The 25,887-nt window shown below is 38.2% G+C and overlaps 1 protein-coding gene across 3 annotated transcripts; it reads left to right on the top strand.

The window, feature by feature from the left end:
- The first annotated feature begins 574 nt into the window (after window positions 1-574).
- On the top strand, window positions 575-24,962 carry LOC137192759 (rho GTPase-activating protein 6-like). Of its 3 annotated transcripts, none has more exons than XM_067603683.1 (13): window positions 575-777; window positions 16,660-16,819; window positions 17,434-17,505; window positions 18,377-18,642; window positions 18,839-19,034; window positions 19,169-19,224; window positions 19,305-19,455; window positions 19,543-19,691; window positions 21,178-21,357; window positions 22,223-22,320; window positions 22,531-22,787; window positions 23,062-23,136; window positions 23,410-24,962. In XM_067603683.1, the coding sequence occupies exons 1-13, from the start codon at window positions 637-639 to the stop codon at window positions 23,967-23,969; spliced, it is 2,361 nt and encodes a 786-aa protein (XP_067459784.1). In that variant the 5' UTR covers window positions 575-636; the 3' UTR covers window positions 23,970-24,962. The 3 variants fall into 3 exon arrangements, with proteins under 3 accessions (XP_067459784.1, XP_067459786.1, XP_067459785.1); XM_067603685.1 differs by lacking the exon at window positions 575-777 and adding an exon at window positions 11,419-11,793; XM_067603684.1 differs by lacking the exon at window positions 575-777 and adding an exon at window positions 11,841-12,152.
- Window positions 24,963-25,887: the final 925 nt, after the last annotated feature.

The raw sequence follows: 25,887 nt of genomic DNA, 5'->3' as shown, positions 1-25,887 counted from the left end.
GCTTTTTTTTCTCACAATGTTAGCTCTTTAGTTTGTGTATTTTTTAAATGTTTGTATATTAAAATATCTAATTGCAGTGAAGGTGATATATATAGGCTAGATGGGGAAAATTGTACATGATATTTAGATTGTCATCTAATTTGTAATGTCTTGTTTTAAGGATAAAATGATATGTGAGAGGCTAGATTTCAAAAAATACTAAATAAATAAACAATGGCTTTATACTAGATTACAGAATATCATTATTATGTGTTTTTTTTTTCTTGCAAATTACATGAGTCATATTTGAAAGCTTAATGGCAAAATATTGTGCCCTTGAGCATGAGGAAGTTAAACACATGTACACTGTCATGTCCCACGCATATATTAAAGCCTTCTTCCCCAATGCTTCGATCTTCATTGTTATTTTGGTCGCATTTACATACATTTTAGTCGTTATTATAATCATGAAAGGAGGAAGTACTGAGTCATAGTCTGGGGGGTGGAGGAGATGGGGGGGGAGATGAGGGACTACTCAGCATGGTGACGCGCTGGGGACCTGCTGCTATTGTGAGTCGGCTCTGCTCCCTCGCCCAGTTTGGACTGGTGGCAGAGATATGATTCCCCCTTACACTTCTTTATTCACTAACAGCAGATATGTCCGCTCAAGGACTGTTAAGCAGTGTTTTCTCATGTTCGCTAAGCCCCAAAACTATCTCCAAGCGGAGGCTGAGGCAGACTAGGAGCTTGGACTCGGCGCTGATGCGACGCTATGAAGTTGAGGAGACGACGTACAAGGTCAGTGACCCGACGGCTTCATACGGGGCAAGTTAAGTTATTCTAGCTGTTGTCAGACTTGATTGCTTGAAATGTCAGACAGCATCCAGAAACCCTGTTTCAAAATATAACTCTATTATTCGCGCTGTTTCTTTCAATATGAGATATTAGATGAGATCAGATGCACTGATAATACTGATGTTGGCGTTAAATTAGTTTTATGATGAATGGCTGAATGGCAATAAGATTTTTCATTAACTGAGGGGGTCCTAAGGGGAGTGTATGTGATCCAGATCTTTTTTTCTCACTTGACTTCTGGATCCCAGTTCTGGTTTGTCATTGCACACATGGAGTATCACTTATACAAGAATAAAAAGTCCACATTGAGCTGGATTTGAGCGCACGGCACAGCGTTGCACAATTACTGTATCCAAATTCCGGAAGAGGCTGGAATTCCCTCAAGGAAGATGTGGCTATGTTCCTTTGATCTTAAATGAACATTAAATCACATTTTTCACTTCCAGTAATTATTCTCTGCAATGAGAGGGAATAAAAAGGAAATCGTTTTGTAAAACTATTGCAACATCACCAAATGTATGACTAATGGGGCTAACACCCTAATATGTCGACCTTTGATATAGTTGTGTAAGTGTTGCTGCGTCACTGGACACTAAAAAGTGATTCAAGTCAACATCAACATTTTCATAAATGATGTCAGCAGGAACCTTTGCTTGTACTAACTTGCTGAGGTTTGTTGAAAGAAGTATTCCAGGTTATATGGATGAGATAGATGAGATCATAAACATGGTAAGGGTTGTGGTGTTATGATCTATGTTAAAGAAAACATTCAGTGTAAACAGATTGATTCACCCAGTGATACTCTGGAATGCGTTGGAGTTTCCATCACCCTCTCCTCTGAAATGTCCTTTAATGTAATTGTTCTGTATCAACCACCAACTGAAAAGGATGTGTTCTTTGATTATTTCTCTGATATTCTCAAAAAATGTAATGGCAAAGAAGTGCTCTTAAAAGGGGATTTCAATCTCAACTGGTTAGACAGAATACACACTCAATGGGAAAATATAATAACTGGTAAAAACTGTGAGCAGGCTTGTGATGGTTTAATATATACATTAAAGCATATCTAAATGTACTAAAACAATGCCTCAGAAGCAAAAACAAAACAAAAACACAGACTCAGACACTTCATGGCGCTTAATGAAGAGAAGAGATGGAGCCCTTAAAAATCTCTAAAATCAGGACTGGAAACTGAACATTTGATATATAAAAGCCTTAGAAATAAAGTTACAGGGCAGCTTAGGAAGGCCAAAGCTAATTTCTTTTTTGAGATAATAAGACAGGCAAAAGGGAAAAGTATTGATCAAGTCACAGGAAAAGAGCACCCTGAGAGTCGACCTATAGAGCTCTGGTTAAATGGGATTATACAAGATGACAGTTTAGCTGTGGCAAATACTTTTATTGATTATTTTATTTACTCTGTTTTGGAACTGGGTGGTAATTCTACAGAAATCCAGCTTCCAATGGTTTTAAATAACACTGAACACTGAATTTTAAACATACAGATGAGGCAAAGCTAAATAAAATCCTTTCATCATGATCTAATTCAAGAGCAAAAGATATTTGGGGACTTGATACTGTTTTTCTTAAAAAATATAAAGCTGATTTAACTACCCCTATCACTCATATTATAAACCGATCACTGAAAGAAAGCATAGTCCCTATAGCACTCTGAAGACCACCATTGTAACCCCTGTATACAAATCAGGTGAGACAAGAGGTAAGCAACTACAGGTCCATTGTTATACTACCTGCCATTTCAAAAGTTGTTGAAAAGGTTGTAGCTGAACAACTGGTAGGTCATCTAAATAAAGAAAATCTACTCCGTCCCGTGCAACTTGGGTTTAGAGCAAACCATTCTACTGGAACTGCATGTTGCTACTTCCTTGAAGTCATTAAGGCTAGCCTCGATAAAGGAGGGGTGGTGGGTGCCATATTTCTTGACCTGCGCAAGGCTTTTGATACAGTCAATCACTCAGTACTCCTCTCTAAGTTGTCTAAATTCAAACTTTCTGTTAATGTACTAAATTGGATTCAGTCTTACCTACTTGACTGTTCTCAGTGTGTCCAGATGAAGGATAAAACATCATATCTAAGAGCCAGCGTTATGGGAGTGCCGCAAGGTTATACCTTAAGACTATTGTTGTTCAGTGCCGTCAATGATCTTCCATCTGTGTGTGATGGTATGGAGACCCTGATATATGCAGACAACACAGTCTTGTATGCACACAGGAAAGACACTGAACAAGTTGCTGCCAAATTGTCATTAACAATGGAAAAAGATGCAAAGTGACTCAGTTATTCATGTCTCACTCTGAATACTGAGAAAACAGTGACCATGTATTTTTTGAATAAACAAGAACAAAAGGTTTTTCCAAATATTTATATAGATAGACATAAAAAAAGACAGATAAAAATATTGATGAGTTTAAACACTATTCTAGATTGCAATTCTACATTCAAAAGGCATATTAAAAAGAGGTGCCATGCATTGAAATATAACATAGCTAACTGTATTAGGAATTCAGTAACAGTTGAAGCCTCTAAGACATATTTGAATGCAATGATTTTTTCTTATTTTTGTTACTGCATATCATGTTGGTCTCAGGCAAACAAGATGGTCTTTATAGGTCACTTCATAAACAAGCCCTGAAAGTCCTGCACAGGAAATCACAGCAGTATCATCACTGTGATTGTTAAATATAAATATTAAGCTTTGACAACTCAATTTTGTATTCAGATGTCCGTTTAGTGCATAAGATAATCCATAATGCTGCTCCTCCACTGTTGAGGAGCTTTGTTCAGCTCCGCTCTGAGCAAATGAACAGACCTTCAAGGTCTGCTTCAAGGAGAGGATGTAGCGTCCCTAAACGAGGGTCTGCCTTTGCTCAATTTGCTTTTTCTGTAAAGCCATTAAAGAATGGAATAAATTCCCTGTCAATCTGAAAACCTGCACAGATTTCCATATTTTCATCCATGAAGTTAAAAAATGGATTTTAAGTAACAAGTCTGGTCAGCGGTATTTTAACATTTTGACAACCTGTTTTTTTGATATACAGTATGCATGTAATATTTTGACATTTGTACTAAACTGAAAAACTGTCACATTTGGCACCTATTTAGTTGGATGTAACTCAAAAAGATAATTTTTTCACTTCACAAATATTAATGTTATAACGTCTGAAAAAAGGGGAACTAGTTGTGATGCGTGTGCACTATCAAGCTTCCAACCTGACAATAGTACAAACATGGTAAACAGTCATATGATAAAATGATTCCTTCAAATTTGTGCAATGTGAATCTATGCATAGTCCTTAGAACAAGATCATTATTATTAAATGACTGCCAATGAGCTTGAAAACCCACATTTTCGCAAATGTTTTCTCTCCAATTCTGTTTCCATTTAAAGTGAGACTTTTACTTTTTACTTTACTTTGCAAAAAACAAATAAAATCTTGACTTGGCAGCAACTTTAATTTGATTGTCTATGTAGGAATTTCTTTATTAAGTAGCCTTGGAGATGAATGTATGCACACATCTTATAAAGCAGCTGTAGCAGTGCAGTAAATACAGTTAAAAGCACTGACATTTATGTTACTTAGTAACTTCTACGTAGCAATTAGTAGTTTCTACATTACCAAAGGAAACAAATCAACTAAGTTATTACTGCATATTAGGGCCTATCTCTATCACATGAAAAAAGATCACTGTCCACGGTGTTCATCTTCATGAGGAGGTATCCTGCTATGTCATCATGAAAGAAAATATCTAAACACATACTTAATTTAAAACCAATTACAAAGACCATTTGTGTCTCTTCTTTATCTGTTTTAGATTCATAATATTTAGTAGGGTCACTTGCCCATAATTTAAGACAATCTATACTGCTGTGCTTAAGTTGGTCCTCATGGTAACACTGTTTGTTTAGTATAATGGAAATGAATTACAGATGTGATATTGTAATAGGCTTATAATGAATACTAGGTATCTGGTCTCTCTTACAGTCATCAACAAGAACTCAGATCCTGCAGCCAGAGCTCGTAGAAATGTAATCACAGTAAATCTGAATGAAACTGATTAATATTGGAGACAACTCTGTGTCGGAGAGGATTTTTAATGTGATTAAAGACTTTGGGGAGTGCTTGCTCACTTCCTACACCATTATGCTCTTTTTTGTCAAGGATTGTAAAGTGGGAAAACATTAACCCCACTTCAGACAACAACCGCCAACATATTGCCAAAAGTAGTTGAAGGTAGTTGTTCTGTTAATCACTAACTATTTTTCCTACTGCAAAGACCTTATGGGGTATTTGTAGACAGTACACCTGTACAACTGTATTTTTCAACAAATCCTCCAAATTGAACGACCAAATACGTTGTTCAACCATGTGCACTCCAGAATGACACATAGGAGTGTTTTCTAATCTGGTGCCACTATTGGCAGTAATTAGCAGGACAACATCATTTGTCTGTGCCTTCCAAAACTGTTAAAAATCACTATTAAAAAAAAAGATGTTTTATGACAACGCTGTGGTTAAGGTCTGGTTAGGTTTAGGCACAAAAAACACTTGGTTAGGTTTAGGGAAGGATCATTCTTTCGGGTTAAGATGATCACTTTGTGTTAGTTACTACTTCCTTAAAGTCAGGCGGACTTCATCATCATGGCAACAATAATAACCATGCTGGGGTTAAGGTTAGGGGACGATCATAGTTATGGATTTTAAAAAACTGTCCTGACTTGCGGTTGGAAATATGACACTCTAGTTGGAAACAGGAAACAAACAGTGGTCTCCTTTTGCAAAGTCCACTGTTTGCAAGTTTGGGTTAATTCATCCACCCAACCCACCTCTGAATGTGGAAATTTGTCAATTTATATAGACGTCATCTGAACTGCGCCACTTTTGCAAGTCATAATTACTACGGCCGCTAAATGGCATCTGTCACTCAAACGTAACTATATGTCATTTTTGGGCGACTGCCGTGACAACCTATTGTGTCGTTGTTGAGAGGACAGTCTGGTATTTTTTAGAGCTCCATACTACTGAGCAGAACTCAAGCCAGTTGAGCTGAGGTCTGAGTTGTGAGATCCTTCCTGGAGATTCACATGACCATGCTGTCAGCTTACACTGACAGTTAGCAAGAACCTTGCTGTAAACAAAACTCACCTCAGTCAGTAATGAAAGTCACATTTTCTGGGTGAACTAATATCCAACCAGTAGTTCATTCAGGGACAAAAGTATCTAAGAAACTGTTCCAATAACATTGGTGAAGTCAGGTTGACAGTGTTTGCCCTTTGCACCAAACATTGCTGCACCTCCACCCAATAACAGCCCTAGCTCAACAAGACTCTCTTTTATGAGATGTCTTGTAACTCAGGCTGGCCAGGCCTCTAGTAAAACTTTAAAATACCATATTCACTTTCCTGAATGCCATCCAGTGTGTATTTATTGTGCTTAGAAAACAATAAATCACATAGTTAAACATAGGTTTTGTGTAGGACATACCGTGCGCCAAGGCATGCTAATAATGTCTATAATCAATGGGAATCATCATTGCAAAGCATATGGTTTGAGTGTCTAGCCTACTGTATGCTCTGTTATATTTCTCTGATGTATATCTTTCAAATAATCAGCAAGTTATTTGTTGCAGGATTGTGGCATAAAAACACATCATTTACCTTGTTTAAAAATGATTGTCAGTGTGGTATTATTGATCTATGTTATACATGACCTTGCATTTTCCATAGGTTGAATATCACTGTGCTCTATCAAGGGTATACTCACTCAGGGTCTCAGTAGTCTGAGCTGAGATGGAAAGCAGAGACATCTGGTTTACATGAAGAAAGCCTCAACTCTTATTCTCTCACAGTAGAGCAGCATGACCTGATCCCTGGCTACAGTCCCTCAGGCACATATTTCTTCCCACAGGAGACTGTCCATTTGCATGGCATGGAACTTAACCTGTTGGCTTGTGACTGCAGCACCATAGCATCCAGTTTGTGTCTGAGAAAGAGGAAAAATACACAGTGGGTTAGATGTAAACATAACTGTAAAAACATTGTTTCACATTAATTCATTAAAACCTCACTTTCAAATCACCTTTGTATGGTTACATAAGTGATATTATGATCTGCTTAGTGTAAGTCAAAGGGATTCCCAGCTTTAATAGCTGGAAACCTACACTGAATAACCACATTCAGATCTTTCTGTGGGAATACAGTATATGTCTAGTCAGAAAGTGGCGCCATAACATGATGTAAAAATTATTTTAGTCGAGGTTTTCAAGGTGCAATTTAACCTGATAGTAGAAAGGCATATGAATAGTCTTGGTTTCTGTTATTGTATAGACTCTTACACAGTTGCCTTCTGTGTATCACGCTCAGCAGTGCAACTCAGCAGCAAATAAGATCAATATGTTCACTGGAGAGCATTGTTTTTAGGCTCAAAATCCAATGAACACTCAGAATTGTGGGAGACGAAACATCGAGTTCTCAAAGTTTTATGGGATTAGATCATGAGGAATGTTCGAATAGAATCAGACATTACAAGTTTTAAAGTCTTTTAAGGTAGTGTTAACAATATGTACATTATACTTTTTACTTTTTCTTACATTACACATTTTAAGTATTTAACAACCAGGTAGTGCCCTTGACTTTCTCATGATCCCCTGTGTACATCTGTCCAGCATATTGCAAAACTGTGTAGCTCAAGCCTGGCCTGCACAGTCGCCTACAGAACTGATTTTGAAGTGTTTTGTACAGAATATCATGACTGAAGGCATGACTGCCCAACTGTAAGTCAGTTCCTTTTTAATATGACTATGGTGGATCATTTCTCTGATCCACATAAGTGCCTAGCATTGCAGTCATGTTTTATGTTTATTTAAACTCATTTTGCATTTTCATTTTGGGCTCTTATTGGACTAACCTCTGGGGTATTAAGACCTTGTGAGATATTGGAAAATACTATTTTTTCGTATAACTGCCTTTTTCAATAACCAAACCTAATGTCTGTCATTTGTATTTTAAAACCTGTTTAAATAGTGTCACTATGAAGTATAGTTTGTGGGACATGATGAGTTTGAAAAGAGTTCAGCCCCAGGCAGTGTGTGATTTGGTCCTCATTCACTTTGTTCAATGCACAATCCTTTAGCGATGTACCTTTGTAAGTCACTATAAACAGTCAGATCAGATATGCTAGAGTAAAATAGATCTTAATTATCTCAGGTTTGTCTTTGGAAGCTTGTAAACTGCAAGAAATGATAAAGCCTTTAGAGGGAGCCATTCATCATTCTGTCATAGTAACGTTAAGGACCAAATGAGGACATTAATCACTGAGATAAAGATTAAAGGTTGACGGTAGGTAATATGAAAAGATGTGTACCTTCATCTTGTATCATGTGGGTTTAAATTGAAAGTTTTATAAAATGTACACAGTTATCCTGTTACTGCTGTTGTTATTCATACAAGTACTGCACTTTTAACATTGTACATATAGAATGTTACTTCATTATTAGGTTTGTTGCGTGCTAAAGCAGCACTGCTTTTTTGCCTCATATTTCAAATGCAATTTTAATCTCCTCTCTCATCCCCTTTATGTCAGGCTAGATGAGGCTGAATTTAGAGTTCTGTGGTAGATGGTATGATTGTGGTGTATTTTTTACCCGTACCATGACAGCTTTTCTATGGGCATCAGAATCCCTCTGAAATAGAAATATTTGCCATAATAAATTTAATGTTATGTGTTGTAATGTTAGACATAATTTAAGTGTTATGTCTTAACACACATCTGAATGGCCCATGACTCATTGAGTATATTTGTGGAATAATTTGATGATGCAGAAAGGGAAACGTTGGAGAGTATTGCGCCATCTGATTGTTTGGATGGAATGTCATCTGCATTCCTCTGAGCTTAATGGAGGAGAGATGGCCTGAAGGAGAAAGAGCTTGCTGGAAACTAAAAACTACTCAACTTGGGATGCACCGATCCGACTTTTTCTGTCCTGATACCGATACCTGAGTTTTGGGTACTGGCCGATACCGAGTACTGATCCGATACCAGTGTTTAATTAATAAGCTGTATGCCTCACCATGTGGAAGAGACTGGAATTGTTCTTTTATTTGCAAGGCAAAATCAGGCTTGACTCAAAATTTGCTTTCCTAACTTTGTAAAATAAAATGTACCAAATAAATACATAGATGTAAATGTACTGAATTGTTACTTATTAAAATAATGGTATCTGATACCAGATCAGCCCATCGTCACGATACCCGATCCAGCTATTGGAGTCAGTATCGGACTGATATCAGTATTGGTAACGGTGCATCTTTCTACTTAACACATGGATCTTGTGACTTTATTAAATGCAAGGAAAAAAAATTCAATTAAAATTCAGTTTCTTTTCAAACAACTTTTGATTTGGGAAGCGATGTTCCCTTCTAGGGTTGCAACATTATTTTCATTATCGATTAACCTGACCGTCATTTTCTCAATTAAATGACCAATTTTTGAAATGTAAAAAGATGTAAAAAAATGTTATATTATAATGATATAATTTCCCAAAGGTGAGTTAAAGGTGACATCAAAAGTGACACGTTCAAATATCTTGGTTTTCCAAAACCCAAAGATATTAAGTTTACCATCATATCAAAGTATAGCATTAAGTCATCACATTTGAGAAGCTGAAACTATTACATGGTGTTTTTTCTTTAAAAATGACTTAAGTGCTTAAGGCAAATATTGTGCTTTTTACTCCAGCACATGTGTCTCATGGCTGTGGTGACTTTAATGTTCAGGTAAAATTTGACATGCAAAACATTTGACTAATATGATGTATAGAATAGAATAAAAGCACATCACCAAACAACCTAATAACACACATCTATTGTACACAAAGTATAATAGGCCTCTTTGACAGCGGACATTTTGACTTGTCATAGCAGGAAAAGCACAGGTGTTACCAACATTAATGATGGCTCTATTATATTCAAGTGTTCCAGTAAACCATGACAACTGACAACAACAACTTCTGGAACTGAAGCAACTAAATTGAATTCAGCCATGATTAATTGTATTATTGACACCTGTGCTTTTCCTAACTGTCACAAGTCAAAATCCTATTAGCACTTTTCAGTTTGGTGACCTCATGTATTTCCCTGCATAACCTCTATTTCATCCTGAGCAGAAGTCTAAATCAACCCTGTGTGGGTGTGCAGGGCCTGACTATTTTTAGAGCTAGTCCAATACTAGATTTGATAAGGCCAATAAAAAAATCTGATAATGATATCTCATCTGATATTTGTTTTCAACATTAACATAAACAAACATCAATTTTAAAGAATCAAAGAATTGTGACCAAGATAATTAATGAGTAAGACATACAGTTGAAACCCCCCCCCCCCCCCCCCCCCCCCCCTTCACATATCTTTGACAGCTCTGTATTGATATTTCTCGTACTTATTGGCCAATGTACTGTATATACATCTATACCGATATATCTGTGATATGCTAATATCGGCTAATATATCCACCAGGCTGATTATCGGTCTAGTTCTAATTCTTTTCAGCTGTTCTGTCTTTATAGTCTCCTAGCTGTGCTTCACTTTGTGCCAAGCCCGTAGAACCATACACAGATATTAAAAACCAAACCACTCTCTCCCAGACTGATAAATATTCATATGATGTTAATAAACAGTTATCTGAATAAAAACAACAGCTGGTTTTCTTTTAAATCATGTTTTTTTTAAAGTTACTTGCGACCAATTTGTTTTCACAACAGTCTCAGTATTCAAGTAGGTAACATTAGACACCTAACCAGCTATATAAGGAAGCCACTTCACCTAGAGTAAACAAACAAACAAACAAAAACATATTTTCTCACATACCTAGTTAGTTGTATCTATATGCAGATAATTCTGGTTTGGAGATATGTCTAAGATTTCTTCCACAGTTATTTGTGATGCTCACAGCACTAAAAAGTATCATTCAAAACCTCTCTTCCAGAAATGATGCACCAACACTGTTGTTTTCAGAATTATTACATGTTTATGTAATAATGTAAACTGCATTAATTAATCTCAAGACACATGTAAGCAAGCCATAAACAATTGCAACAGTGCAGAGCAGATTCGCCAAGATAACTGTCCTGCTCCATAGCAACAGTTGCCAAGGCTCGTGATGTCATGACCTGGCTCAAGGCCACAAGAAAAGGGAAACGCACTGTGCTAAAGCTTCAACAAAGGATATTATTTATTTAAACAAATTAAGCCAAATTAAAGCGATAACAGAACATTTACAGTATGAGGCGTTGAAGTCAGTGGGATCTATGGTGTATGTGCTGCATGGGTGGTGAGTGTGTGTGTGTGTGCGTGTTGAAAGGTGCATAAAAGCAAGGTAAAGAACTAAACCAGCCACAGCAGAGTCAGCCAGAGACAGTGAGCTGTGCTGCTGCAACGACTTTCACCCCGTGTCTAGACAGCAAGCGTGTCAGACGCGTTTTTGACGCGCACGTCACACGCAACAGGCTCTCATTGTAATCCATGCAGCTGTCTGCACCGGCTCCCTACCTGAAGCGTTCATTTACGCTTCAAGTCTATTTCCCTCCGTTTTACGCGCGTCACGACAGTCATACACATTGGGTTCTGAGTGCTTCCAACATGCAGGTGACCTACGCTCAATACTGCACCTGAACGCCTCCAGTATAGACACACCGACGGAGCGCTCGCTGCAGCCCTGCTGACGTGCTCCTCACGCTGTCTAGACACAGCGTTAGAATAACCTGGGAACACACCGGGGCCCTCAGGTGTTCCAAGTTAGCTAACGAGCACCCGCAGAGAACAGACAAGACAGGTGACTCACACAGATAACGGGGTCATCACTCAAGAGCGCTCCTCTTCTTACTTACATAAGAAAAAGAAATATTTACATGACTGAACATTATGTATTATGCACCCACATACAGGTAAGAAGCTTTTCTTTGCTTCCTCAGTGTAGTTTCTTTTTTTAACTTAATAGCACTGACCCTTCCCGACACCTCCTGCCCCCTCCCCCGATCCATTTATCAGCGGTAACGTTATTACAGGGCCTGCGTCTCACCCACCGTGATGAAAATCAGTTCCTGAACACGTTGCGAGAGCTGGACTCAGGCTATAGCGAACATGTGGATGTGTTTGTCTTGTTTCGCCTGGAGTTAAATGGCTTCGGGTACCTCGACAGTAACTACCGGTCTAAAAGTTTGAGGGGTGACTTCTTGGCTGCAGCGACCAGAGTGCTTGTAGTGTAATGGGGGAGCCCCATCTGCAGCGAAGCATCACCTATCTTGTGAGTAGCTGCTGCTGTTGTTGGTTTATTTGTTGGCTTTCTGAGGGTTTTCCTGTATCCCAAATATTTTACAAAGGTGGAGGAATAAGTAGGGAGACGCTAGCCAGACTTTAAAAAGAGTTAAACTATCCTAAAAGGCATGGGAACGTGTAACCCCTTACGGTCAAGTATCCATGTGTCATCGCTTTAGTAGCTTATTTATCATTGGTCCCGATGTTTTGTTAATTATAGAGATTTTCTAATTAGTGTATGAGATTATCTTGAAAACAAAGTGAAAATTGCAGATGCATACGCTGGCAAACGTCTGTACTGCATTCCGTAGAACATATTTATTTATTTATTTATTTATTTATTTATTTATTTATTTATAAATAAATAACAGGATGTGAGTCATTGAATGGCTTTTTTGTTTTGGTAATGAGCTTCAAAGTGAAAGTACACTTCAGTGTTATTCTAGTTTTGTCAGCATTGTTACTCAGACATCTTTTTACATGGATATAAAAAAATAAAATGTAAGAAAAATAATGAAAAGTATACAATCTGCATGTCTAATGCAGAGTTAACTAGAAAAAAATGTGAACAGTGTAAAGGGGCCACTTGTGGAAAGCTCTCCTCATAATGCTCCATTGAATGGCTTCCTGAACACTGGGAAATATTCGTCACCTCACTGGATCTGGTTCAAGTGTGGTTGATTAGTGCAATCTGAGTTTTCAATCTCTATATTGTATGAACTACCTTCCTTGTAGGTTTCCTCTCATTGTGTTCCAGGGAGCGCTAATAAAAGCTTTGCATTTCAACAAAGCTTAGGTACTGTGCAGCTCAAGAGAAGTGCACCAGTGAATATTCACTGTAATAGGAGCATAAATCATCAATTTATACATTTCATAAAGTGTACGTTATTGTTGGCTTTGTTGCAACAGTCTATAAATGAATGAACAGAAATAGATGAACAAAATAAAGCAAAAGACAAATAAATGAACCGATTAGTGATTAATAATTGTAACAAACTTGAGAATAACGGTAACAATGTTATAGCCTTTTTCTTTTTTTTAGCTTGTAATTCAATTGTCCAAAGATTGTTAGGTTTCTTTCTATAAAGTCAGATGGCTCATGATTTTCTGGAGAGGCAGCCAAGACACATCTGGTTTGTAAATCTTTAAATCAATAAACTAGTGCCATCATCAGTGACCACTGTCAGTATGAGCTCAGCTGAGTGTCTTATCACCACAAAGGTGATAAAAAGTGATGAAATAATTGTGAACAGCTGTTATGGTGTAACTTCCTTGCATTGTGACAACATTTAAAAAAAATGATGAAAGGTTGCTAGAAAAGCCCTAGAAAAATGATAAAGTAATTGTTTTTTTATAGTTTTACTCACTCATCCATCTTTTTGTGATGTTTTCTGACTGGCTGATGATGAAATATAATCGTGGCTAACTATCTGCCAACACTAGACAACAAAAAAACCATCTGTGATTGGTTATAATACAGGGTTGAGGTTATTAGGCGTGTCAACTAATTATCAGTTATGCAATATTTTAGTGATCTCTCAAGGGAATTTGTATTAACGATTCAGAGTGCATAGTGGATACCCCAATTACACCATTAGGAGTATGCCACAGCTAAAAAGTTAAAATCTCACAGTTAAGTCAAAAATAATAACATACTGACAGTGTGGCAAATGTATAACAATACCATCTGGATGTGTCATATTTCAGAATAGTGGTATGAAGAAATGGATAAAAATTGTGCACTCAAATGTCATGTCTGGACATGATACACTCATACTTATTATTAAAGAGCTAAAGGGGTATTAAAATAATTGTAATTCCATGAAGTCCATGTAAGTAATTAACTTTTTGTTGAGGGCATCACTTCACTGACGTAGAGAAACCGTGGGAACCTAGCTCACCCTCTCAGATAGGGAGAAAGTTTCCACTCCAATATAGTCACACCAGAGGAATGTCTCAACAAAATGAGTAGATAACAGCAAACACAACTCACTCACTGCATTTGATACTGTGCCATACAAAGAGCACTTACATGTGGTTCTTTCATATGCTTTTGTGTCCCATTCATCTGTTGCCAGGCTTAAATGATGCAACTGAGGCAAAGAAATACATAAATGGGTAACAGAATACATGTGTGAGTGATTTATGCTGTATGTGGGTGCCCTCTCACCCAGTGCCCCATCCACCAGACCTGTGTTGGTTTCTTTCACTGTCTCAGTTTATTAAAGGACACAAAAAAGATGGGTGTTCAGAAAAGTTTTGTGAAATGCATAAATGTAAAGCTACGGGGACACAAGCTGCAGACCAGAATGCTTAGTGCAGCCAACTTCAATAACAGATAACTGACTAATAACTGAAGCACTATTATGTAGAAAAGTGTAGCACTCTGTCAAAACCCATAGTTTGTTTTTGGCTGGACCACGACATCAGGGCCAGCCCTATAAATGCAAATGTCCCTGACTGACTGAGTGATGAAGGTACACCATTGGTTGGCCAAAGGCTGCCGAAAGGACAGCCAAGTATCCTAGAATGCATTTCACACCAAGCGGTAGCGATGGCAGATTTTGAGCCAGGCTAAAAGCTGTTGTACTTTTCACTGTAGGACTGTTAATATGTCACTGTAAGTTTTAATATTTTTTCAGGCGAGAAAGTAACCATTTAGATTCCCAATACGTGGTCAGCTTATCCACATAACACCTATTTGGAAATTTGCTCCGACCTCTTCAGAGTTGTGTCGGAGCTGCTGACCGGGTGAGACGAGCCAGTCATCTCAGCCTCTAGCAGCCTGACTCAGCCGGTTGTTTTTATTTTATGAAGCTACATAACAGTTTGGATTTTTATTATAGCTACATTACAGACTGAATAACATAATTTACTGCATCTCGCGGTCAATGAGAAAAAAGTGTCAGTGGAGCTGAGTTTAGATTATTTTGTCAAAGTACAGTCAGGTAGTTGTGTTGAAGCTGAGCTGCTGCTGTCAGCAAATACACTGCTGTCCCAATTGCAGAATGATCATACTGCGTCCTCCCATCCTCTGACGTTTGTACTCCCGAACTCTCGAACTTGCCAAGTCTGAACTTGGTGTACTTAGTTTTGGGAAAGGCGCTATGTCAAATTGGCTTCAGTCAAAGCCTGACGCACTTCCTCTAGCCTTTCATACGTTGTCCAACCATATATGAGGTTTTGACCTAATCTTGTTTAATCACTAGGTGGTACGTGGATATTAGTAGTTAATAATACAAATATATTCTGTATTAATATTAGAATCTGTTGGAGAGCTACATTATAATAGCAATAAAATGATTGCATTTGCTGCCTGTTTTCTACAAACAACTATTCATGAAGTTATCTTGCTTGTGCATTATGTCTTCCTCTGAATACGTTTTCTGTTGCAAATGCAAACTGGTTGGCCTCTGACCATGAGCTAGAGCTAGACTTGTGCAGTATATTTTCTGTACATATGCATGCTGTACTTTGTCATGCTGCATGTGTACTACAAAAAAAAGTACGCTACTGTAGCACAGTCCTAATTCTCATTTAATGGGAGTGAGCCACTTTAGTGTAAGCCTTATCTTGATAATGAGTTACTAAGCCTCTTTGGAACATGGCTCGTATGATTGGCTTGACTGTACTGGATCAAAGCACTGTAATCTCGAGCATGGAGATAGACAAAGGTTGAGGATTTTAGATCAGAGTATTTGACCCGTTGTTAGCGTTAAACCACCAGAATTTATCGTCTGTAGCAATTGTTTACTAGTGAAGTGTTTACGAAATGTTTGTTTTTTATTAATATTGATGATTATTCACAAATCAGAGGAGTATGCACCCAAATTATATGCAACGTCATGCATCTTATTGAGTGGAACTGGGATAGAATTAAGATGAGGTGTTTCACATTTAAGAGGGTATGGTAAAGTGTGTTTGCATTATTTATAGGCATTTTCTTTGCTACTTGTAAAATAGGATAATCTGCACCATCAGTATTCTTGCTGCTTCCTCTGGTAAAATAAAACTCCAGTTCATCTTTTGATTTTGCTAATTGCCTTTAAAAATCCCTCACTGGAGAACAGGAGTTCTTACAGATTATTAATCATATCAACAACTCATGATTCTCTCTTCTACAGTCAGAAAAAACAAATATGTTAGATTACATAAACTGCTGCATACCCACATCAAGAGGTTGACAACTTTTTTTTTTTTTAGATTTCTCCTTCGATAAGCATACCTACAACGGAAGACAGTCTCTGTAGTGTAGCTGTCAGCTTTTGTCATGGGAAACAGCGAAAGATTAATGTTGCCATCGTTTTCAGCTGGCAAGTGAAGCAAAGTTACCTGTCAGTGCGTGCCCACTGATGGGCTTTTAGAGAGTGTGACTGGTCATGAACTTAGAAAGTGACAGCAGTGATAGATGTATCTGATGTGTAACGTGTGCGTGTGTGTGTGTGTGTGTGTGTGTGTGTGTGTGTGTGTATGTGTGTGTGTGTTTGTGTCCTCAGGGTGACTTCACCTGGAACAGTGTTTCAGGACGTCGCGTTGGCCTGAAGCCCGTCCCCCTGCAAAGCCTCTCAGAGTTGGAAAGGGTTCGTCTCCAGGATGTGGCCTTCAGGCGACTGCTTCAGGATCGCGACCTTGGCTGCCACATCACCATCCCTAAATGTATTAGTACACACATTCTCTCTCTCTCTCTCTCTCTCTCTCTCACACACACACACACAAACATTTAGAGTCACCTTATCCCAGGCAAAAGCTTGTCACAGCACGCCTTCTAAAACACATGCAGAACATGTCTCTTTTGTTTTGTTTTACATGCAAACAGTTATTTTGCTTTGATGTAAAAGACTGTAGCGCTCTTAAACTCTTGCTGCATGATTGATTTCATGGTGTGACATTGTCTACTTTTACTGTAACATGCTTCATCTCAGCCTATTTATGAAATTTATGTGTTAGTTTTCTCAATAGACTCCTTATCCTGCTGTCTACACTCATGCTAAACTTCAAGAATCTCATTTTTGGGGGGGATGTGAACAAAGGAAAATAATGTTTGAAACTTCTGTCTTTTGAAAGAGCATTTGTACAGAGGTTATGAATTGAGATTCACACTGCACATCTTTGTTTTGACACTTTATGCAGTTTGCATGCATTTGTTAGCTCTTTGAAATCATGTACTAGTTTAGGAAACAAGACCCAGAATATCAAGTGGAGCAAGCAAGAACAAGAGCATACTAACTAGGGTTTTGTATTTAATTATGACTCCTATGCCTTTTTTTCAGATGGCCACAAGCATAAGAAGTCACTTATGCGGAAGTTGGATTCATTATCTAAAGAGAAGAGTAAAGACAAAGGTAATGAGGGGTTGGATAGCCACATAGACAGTGTATTGAGTCACAGGGCAGTGTTATTCCGATTGTCCTTTATTAACAAGCTTTCATTGCTCTTGCACAGCATGATGTAATAGCAATATAGTGGGAATTTGAGTGCTCTACATGAAAAAAATATGTTCAGATAAGACTTTCTAACACACACTCAGTGATAATATTATTGTTAGTCCAATCCAGTGAAGATAAACACAGCTCTTTTTTTTTTTCTTAGGTTTGTGGGGGCCTATCAGGTTTTCATCCCCCCTCAGTTTCTAGCCTTGTCAGACACTTGAAAAGATACTCTGATCCTTTTTGATGAAGCTCTATTGATTCATTGAAGCAGACATTCTCAGCTGTTCTTACCCACAGAGCACTGAGTGATCAGAATCTCTACCATTGCAGTAAAGAAGTCTCAAAGGGAGCTGAGAACTTCAACCACTGCACTGCCCCGCCCATTGCAACAATCTGGCAGGAAAGTGATGTTCTCTGTTAGACAGGCAGTCAAGGGAAATAACAAAAACAATCTTAAATGGTGGCTCATTCATTATAGCCTGTCCTCCGGCATGGCCAACCCTCTCTTTCCTCTTTTCCCCTTTTGTTTACAAAGGCACTTTAGAAAGTATGTGCTCCTTGACTCTAAATATTGAGTGTGTGCTGCAAAGCACTGTTTGTGGTGTCTCGCTTGTCATAATTATTCTGAGCAGTATTTTTTTTTAAAAGTTCAAGAAAAGGATAAAATATATAATACGCTGACATGACTGACACATCTGAAGGGTAACTCAACATCACCCAGTTAACTTGTAGACAAGGATATGAAGTTAAGGTCTCCCTGTCTTGCCCTCCCCCCCTCACACAGAGACTACGCCCCAGGCGTTTGGCATACCTCTGTCGCAGGTCATATCCAACGACCACACACACAAGCAGAGGCATGATCCCCCGCGGGAGGAGCACAGTGACCCCACTGAATTGATGCTATCCTTCCTGCACCTCAATTCCAACTTCAAGAGGGCCAATAAAGAGCAGCTGTCCAGCAGCAACTCGTCCCTGAGCTCCACTTCTGAGACACCTAATGAATCACCTCTGCTCAGCATACCAATCGTAGCCCCACGGACACGCAGGAGGGTAGGCTTTTCTGTCAATAAACCTGGCACACTGGAAGCTGTCTGATTACACATGCACACTAGATGTCTCTGGGAGTGCATGGATATTCATTCAGTGGGTGAATGGTGCAGCCAGTAAAATACCGCAGCACATTTTATCAAAACATATGATAAGTAGCTTATCCATTCAATGTGGTTTTCATCCATCTGCTTTAAAGGGCGGGGTGTCTGTGGATTGCATCACTGACCTTGATGATAACCAGTCTTGTCTCTTGGAGGCCCTCCAGCTGTCCCTGCCAGCAGAGGCAGCAGGCAACAGGAAGAAGCGCCACGACAAAAAGCTGAGCCTTAACCCTATTTACAGACAGGTGCCCAGGGTTGTGGATGTCTGCTGCCAGCACCTGGAAAAATACGGTATTTAAGACAGAACATAATAGTTTAGATTAGCAATGTGCAGCATATCTCTGGAAAATTGTACACTTTAATGACTTTGACTCTAATTATTATTCATTGCTCTGTTGGCAAAATACATCTTCATCTTTTCTCAGGCCTACAGACGGTTGGAATTTTTCGTGTTGGGAGTTCAAAGAAGAGAGTACGACAGGTAAGATTTCAGCTTGCTAGCTTTATAGCTTTGAAATGCATATGCTTTTGCTGTATTAATTACTGTAATATTTCATCCAGCTTCGTGAGGAGTTTGATCAGGGATGGGAGGTACATTTGGATGAGGAGCACAGTGTCCATGATGTAGCTGCTTTGCTAAAAGAATTCCTCAGAGACATGCCTGACCCACTGCTGACAAGAGAACTCTACACAGCCTTCATCAACACAATGTGTGAGGAACACACACACAAACAAAACATAACAAAAAAGCACCAATGCTTGTGGTTGTGTTATAATTGGTGGACTTCCTTTTCTGCAGTGCTGGATTATTCAGACCAAGAGTGCGCCATCCAGCTCCTGATGTTTTTGCTTCCTCCCTGTAACTGCGACACGCTGCAGCGCCTCCTCTGCCTGTTGTCCACTGTGGCTGCACATGCTGAGGACATCCTGGACAAGGAGGGACATGAGGTGAGGAAACTTTAAAAGAGCACAGGCCTCATTTTCATAGCAGTGCTAACATGGGTTTGAGTAGCATTTGTGATATGCACATGAAGCAGCACACGATGAGGCAAAATGGGGTCTGTCACGATGCATGATGAATAAATGCAATGTCCACCAAGCACAAACAAATATGTTAAGGAAATGAGCAGCTATCACAAGATAATGCTGACTAACAAGAGTAAGGCAGACGAGTAAGTTTATTTGATTATGATAAATCCCTATGCCCAGTGGAAGGCAGTTGGACAGATGAGTGTTACATCTGAAGCCTCTAATTTGAAGAAAATGATGTGCCAACGTGCAGCACCATTATTTATGAAGATTCATTATGGGTATCTTGATTAAATGATGTACAACCAACATCAACGTGCTGCACAATAGCCACACAAACATTGTGTTTCTGAATACATCTTATTGTTTGGTCATAATTTCTTATTGTCCCAGTTTATATGTTTTAAACAACCATGTTTAAAACTGTGAGGTGCATTGTGTAAGTATAGTTTATCTCAACATCTGCATTTTGCATTTTTTTTTTTTTTTTTTTTACTCCATAAAGCCAGTCTGGACTCTCTTCTCCCAATTATTTGTCATCACACTCTCCTTTTTATATTCCATTTCCCAATTCTTTTATGTATAGCACAGTATATATATATATATATATATATATACCTATACCTGAAATCATTGTGATTGTGCACATGGCATAGTGCTATGTACTAATCATCTTGATTCAGCTGTTAAACTTGAGCCCAAAGTGTTGCCCTTGTGTTGTAACAATCATCTTTTTTGTGTTACTTTTATGGCTACTATTTGTCATAATGGAGATGAATGGTTTCCCATGGATATAAACACAGTTAAGTCTTGGCCTCTGTGATAGATCATAGACATGTTAACGGTGAACAGGAGGGCTCTTGGGTCTCTTTGAACAAAGGAGGGCATAGCCAGCCTTATTAATGGCGGTAGGGCTGTGTTAGGTGCACATTCCCAACATTTCCTGGGTGCCAAAGAGGGTTTGTCGACAGCAATAGACTCACATTCTTAATACAATAATTACCCTATGCATGTAAGAGTTTTCAGTCCCTTGTGTAAGCAAGTGTTGGGTAAATGAATAGAAACTCTAAGCTTATTTATCTCCATTGTTACCTTTTTTATATAAATCAGTCTAGAAAACATTTTGTGTTAAAATAGGGGTCAAATCTGGGTAATTACGGATAATAATTTGGTTGTGATCTGAAATGTTTAATGGCAAAGCTGCTGAAAAAGATACATTTTGTTTTAACCTGATGATCATTAGTTAGAAATCGAAGAAATGAGTAGAAGTGCCATGTAGAAGGGTTACTGGGATGCTTACAACATTGCAGCTGCAAGACTGCACCTACCATATGACAGTACCCAGTGAAAGTGTCAGTGTAGACTGTCCAGACATGCTGTATAAATTCTGTCTTGATTTGTTTAGATGACAGGAAACAAGATGACATCACTAAATTTAGCCACCATCTTTGGACCCAACCTCTTACACAAGCAAAAAAACTCTGACAAAGAGTTTGCCGTCGAGAGTTTTGCCCGTGCAGAGGAGAGTGCAGCCATCATCAGCGTGGTCCAAAGGATGATCAATACATATGATACGCTTTTTATGGTAAGCCATCCTTATTGCAAACCAAAAGGCATTTAAACAGTAAAGGACAGATGAGGCGTCTTATCAATCTCCAGGTCTGAGTCAAGTCTTTATTTGGAATTCCTAAGCTTAATAGAGTGGAGCCACCTAATGTAATGTAAACATTAGCTTTATAGGTTTTCACAAGGAATAGGTTTTTACAGTCACTTATAAAACAAAGTAGAAACACAGTAAAACTCAGAAATCCATGCAATATGTTTTTCCACTCCTGAACCTTGTGAAGTTAAGCTCAGTGAATGCTTCTTTCAGTACAAGGCAAATGAGAAGCTTCACTAGAGAGGTTAATAAGTGCCATTCCAGCCTCCGTTTTTTTTTTTTTAAAAGTAGATAATGACTCGGCACAAGGGCAAGATCCCCATCTACATTATATTTTCTGCTGTTCTCCAGAAAATTGAGTGGTAATGCACTTAATTGGAATACCCGAAAATGATCTGTTAAGGAAGCGGAAAGGCAAAAAAGCTTGTCAGACATTTGCTTTGCATCATCAGTAATGCTTTTCTAAACTGCTGATAATTTCTTTCTGTGTATACCATACAGTACAAACATCCTCCTGCAATTGCATATTCCATCACAGATACTGTGTAACTACTGGAAATCTACTAATTATTTGTGTAAACGAGCAATTCATTAAATGTGGTAAACTTCTTTAACAAAGATGCTGATTAAGTGGTAATGCCAATATTTGCATGCGGCACAGAGACACCAACTAATAGGAACAAGTGTAGACTTAATGTCCTTGTTTAGTATGTTCAGTGAATGTGATTCATGATCACTGTCACCCCTCATTATGAGCTTCAGTGAAACTAAGTTCTTGTTCTTCTCCCAGGTTCCTGCAGACCTGCAGAATGAGGTGCTGATGAGTTTGCTAGACACTGATCCTGATGTTGTGGATTACTTACTGCGGAGGAAGGCCTCTCAGTATTCGTGAGTTTCTGCCTTTTGTCTCACTGAGTGTTTGTGCTGTCCATCTGTCCAAATGTCCAAACGATCAAAATAAGGCATGTTATGTCTCATGATTACCCCCTAGTGAGATGTTTTTTGCATAACTGTCCATATGCCTGGCACTTACATCAGCAGAAAGTTATGTAATATTTAAAGGTTAATAACCCATTTTTTTCTTTTTTGTTTCTGCAGAGATTCAGGCATTCTCAGACCAGATAAGCCCTTCTCTTTGACTGATAGACACTTATCCAATGACTCCATCAAAGCATCTAGTGGGGAGGTGTCTCCCTATGACAATAACTCCCCTGTTCTGTCAGATCGACTGCTGTCCACTGCCGACAGTAGTCCACGCTCAGACGGGATCACCGGACTTTCAGGGCAATACAAATTCAGTGGCCACTCAAAAGAAGGATCTGGCAACACCTCTCCCGTATTGTCTACATATAAAGGTAAATTAAATTTGTTGCAAAATATATTAGTCTAAGGTATTCTGTAATTTAATCTTGATTAGTAGTGTTCTCAAAGAAACAAATATATTTGAAATTACAGCTCCTTTTATGCTTGGTGCACTGGCCACTAAAACAAGTCTCATTTCAAAAAAGACTAATGATTTTGTTAGATTTAAATTTATGGGATATGTTGCTGTTTTTTTTCATTTTTCATTGATATAATGATCTGTTAAACCAAATTATGTCATCCTCTTGATTCTTTGGTTTCTATTAGAGGGCTCAACTGATAATTTGTGGGATGCCTGGCATGAACTGTTCAACAAGGATTTTACCAGCCATCGCATCACTGGTAATAGAATCCTCTTTATGGGTTGCTGCAGATGGTCTTGAAATATGTGTATTTTTTATTTATCGGGGACAATGCACATGAATCAACATTGACATTTTAACAACATCAGTGTAAACGTGCCAGGGTTAGCTAAACAGCTAATTTGCATCTGTGTCCTGACACAGATAAAAATTGACAAATAGATTAAAAAACTTCAAACATGAAAAATGCATCACAACCCTTTGTCCTAACAAATGTAATGAATGCTGGATGTTAATGAATGGTCTCTCTCAGGCTCCCTTGGAGACATGTCAGAATGTGAGTCGTATGGATCATCTGAGGGGCTGAGCAGTCACCAAGGTAACAACAAGCTGCTCATCAGACCAACGCAAACCTCATTGGGTGGTTTGGAATACATGCCGCACCTCCCGGTGACTCGCAGCAGCAGCGGCCCTCATGACCAGAGAGGACAGAGACAACCAGAATCATCATTACATCAGGGACTGAGCGGCCAATCAGGAGCCCTCAGCTCGGACAACTTAGCAGAAAGGACAGGACACCCAGTTGGTCCATTCCATAAGGTCAGAAGAGATAGTTTGTCCTCTCTTCACTACTCCGGACCTCTAAGGGAGACTCATATTTCTCATTCCACACCCTCCATCTTCTCGTATCAGCACAACCCCCAAACCACACAACAATCCCAACAGAGCAACACCCCCAAAATTGAAGATACTGCAGATGCCTCTGGACAAGAAAAAGGCTCCAGTACACCGAACTTGCAGACAGAGAGATGGCATATATGGCCGATTCTGTCAAAAGACAATACAGATGCCCTGCCAGAAACCTTGGTGTGATGCACCTTTGGCTCTGTGAGCTACACTGAAGATAACTTTTAGAGAAAGAGGTAGTTCTCCCGTCATACAGTATCATCAGTTGCTGAGATGCTATCTGTTTGTAGTTCTAGTGGATGTATCTAATTGATAAATTGATAAACTGTGTTGATAAACTGATCAACTGTGTTCTGGTGATGGAACTGTTTCGTAGATGTGTTGTCATTGATATTTGGCTGTACCGTAAACTATGTTACTATATATATATTATACTTATATTTGTATATATTATACTACTATATATACATATAATTATTATATTATACTTATATTAGTATATATTATACTACTATATATACATACATGTTGTGTTTGTAAACATAATAAAAATATTATTAGTAATTATTATTAGTGACAATTTATACAATTCTTGTATAAAGTCATTTTTCACATTTGTAGATTATTTCAAAGTGTTGGAGTGTTTTACATAAAGATGTGCAACTCAACCATCAAAAACTTGTATTTACACTTGAATGTCAAAATTAGACCTGAACATTATTAATGTTCAAGTTGAAGCCATGAATGTTTGCTAAATGCTGAATGTAAATTATGAATCTTGTTTACGTTGTAATATTGCTTTAGATGTGTTGTATAATATGTACTCTAGCTAGTTTCATGTAGTTTTGTTACAGGCTCTAATTGTAATCTACTTGCAGTTTGTGTCTACGTTACCACCCATGGCTTGCTTACATTTTCCAGAAAACTAAAACTGGAAACATTACTGTATATTCTATAAAATACAGAAGATTTAATGGTAATGGTAGTTTAAAAATGACACATTTCAGCACTTGTTTCCAGCTTGTTAACACTTCTCCTTTTTGTGTTGGACATGGAATTATTGTTATACAACATTTCAAAGAATGTTTCTGTAAATACACCGTATTTTTTTAATTTAATCAGAAAACAATTATAAATGTTTTTCTAGTTTCCATTAAATAAAATGGCTGTTTATTTTAATAGAGATGTCAACCAGTTATTAAATGGTTTGATTGTCATTTTTATGCATATCATTCGTTTTAGCCTATTCTGTCTGATACATTTGAATCCACTGGAAACAACATAGCACTCAAAATATTGCTTTCTTTCATCACTGGTATCAGTCTTTGACCAGTCTTTTGGACACGGCTGTAAATGTGAGGCTGCAAGAGTTTGTACTTTCTTATACACTGTAGACACACCCTGAGTATAATATACTACATAGACAAAGGTAGTATTGGATCAGTTCTATGGTGTGATATGAGACTTACTATATAGAAATGAAACAAAACTGGATATAAACTAAAAACAAAGTGAGTTGAGCTGTTTAAGTTGTACCTCCATGCATAGTGGTATAAGACATGCAGTTATTTGTATCTTTGTTCAGATAAAATTCAGTATCCATCTAAAATTTAGTATGCACCCTCTACTGTACCTCGCATTTAAAACGTGGACTGTGGACAAAAGTTGCCCTGGGTGCCATGTCTTTGGCAGGAAGTGAGTGGCACTTGCCAAACCTTACTGAATCTGACATTGTTATAGTATAACATAAAAATACTGTATGTATGCCCATCTACATTACTGCAAAGACAGTTTATATATAAGTATAATTGTGTAGAACCAAGAAACAGAGTCTTTAGGCTCTCTATGTCTCTTTTGTATCCCAGTGGATGCTTGAGGCTGGTAGGCTCTGTCTATGCTTTTACTTCTATTACATACAATTGCCATTGCATAAATTACTCTTAAGTACATCAAGACTCATTTTAACAGGGTTTTCTGTTGCTATTACATGTGATTTTTAATAATGATAGTCATAAAATATATTAGCAACAATGTTAGAAAGGACTGAGGATGAATTGAAAAGCCAACAGTGTGCATATTGAACTTCTATGAGTGTATTCTGGTG

Source organism: Thunnus thynnus, chromosome 11, assembly GCF_963924715.1.
Source record: "Thunnus thynnus chromosome 11, fThuThy2.1, whole genome shotgun sequence".
NCBI classification, from domain to species: Eukaryota; Metazoa; Chordata; class Actinopteri; order Scombriformes; family Scombridae; genus Thunnus; species Thunnus thynnus.
Note: the sequence above shows the minus strand (reverse complement) of the source record. Positions and strands in the feature narration are given on the sequence as shown.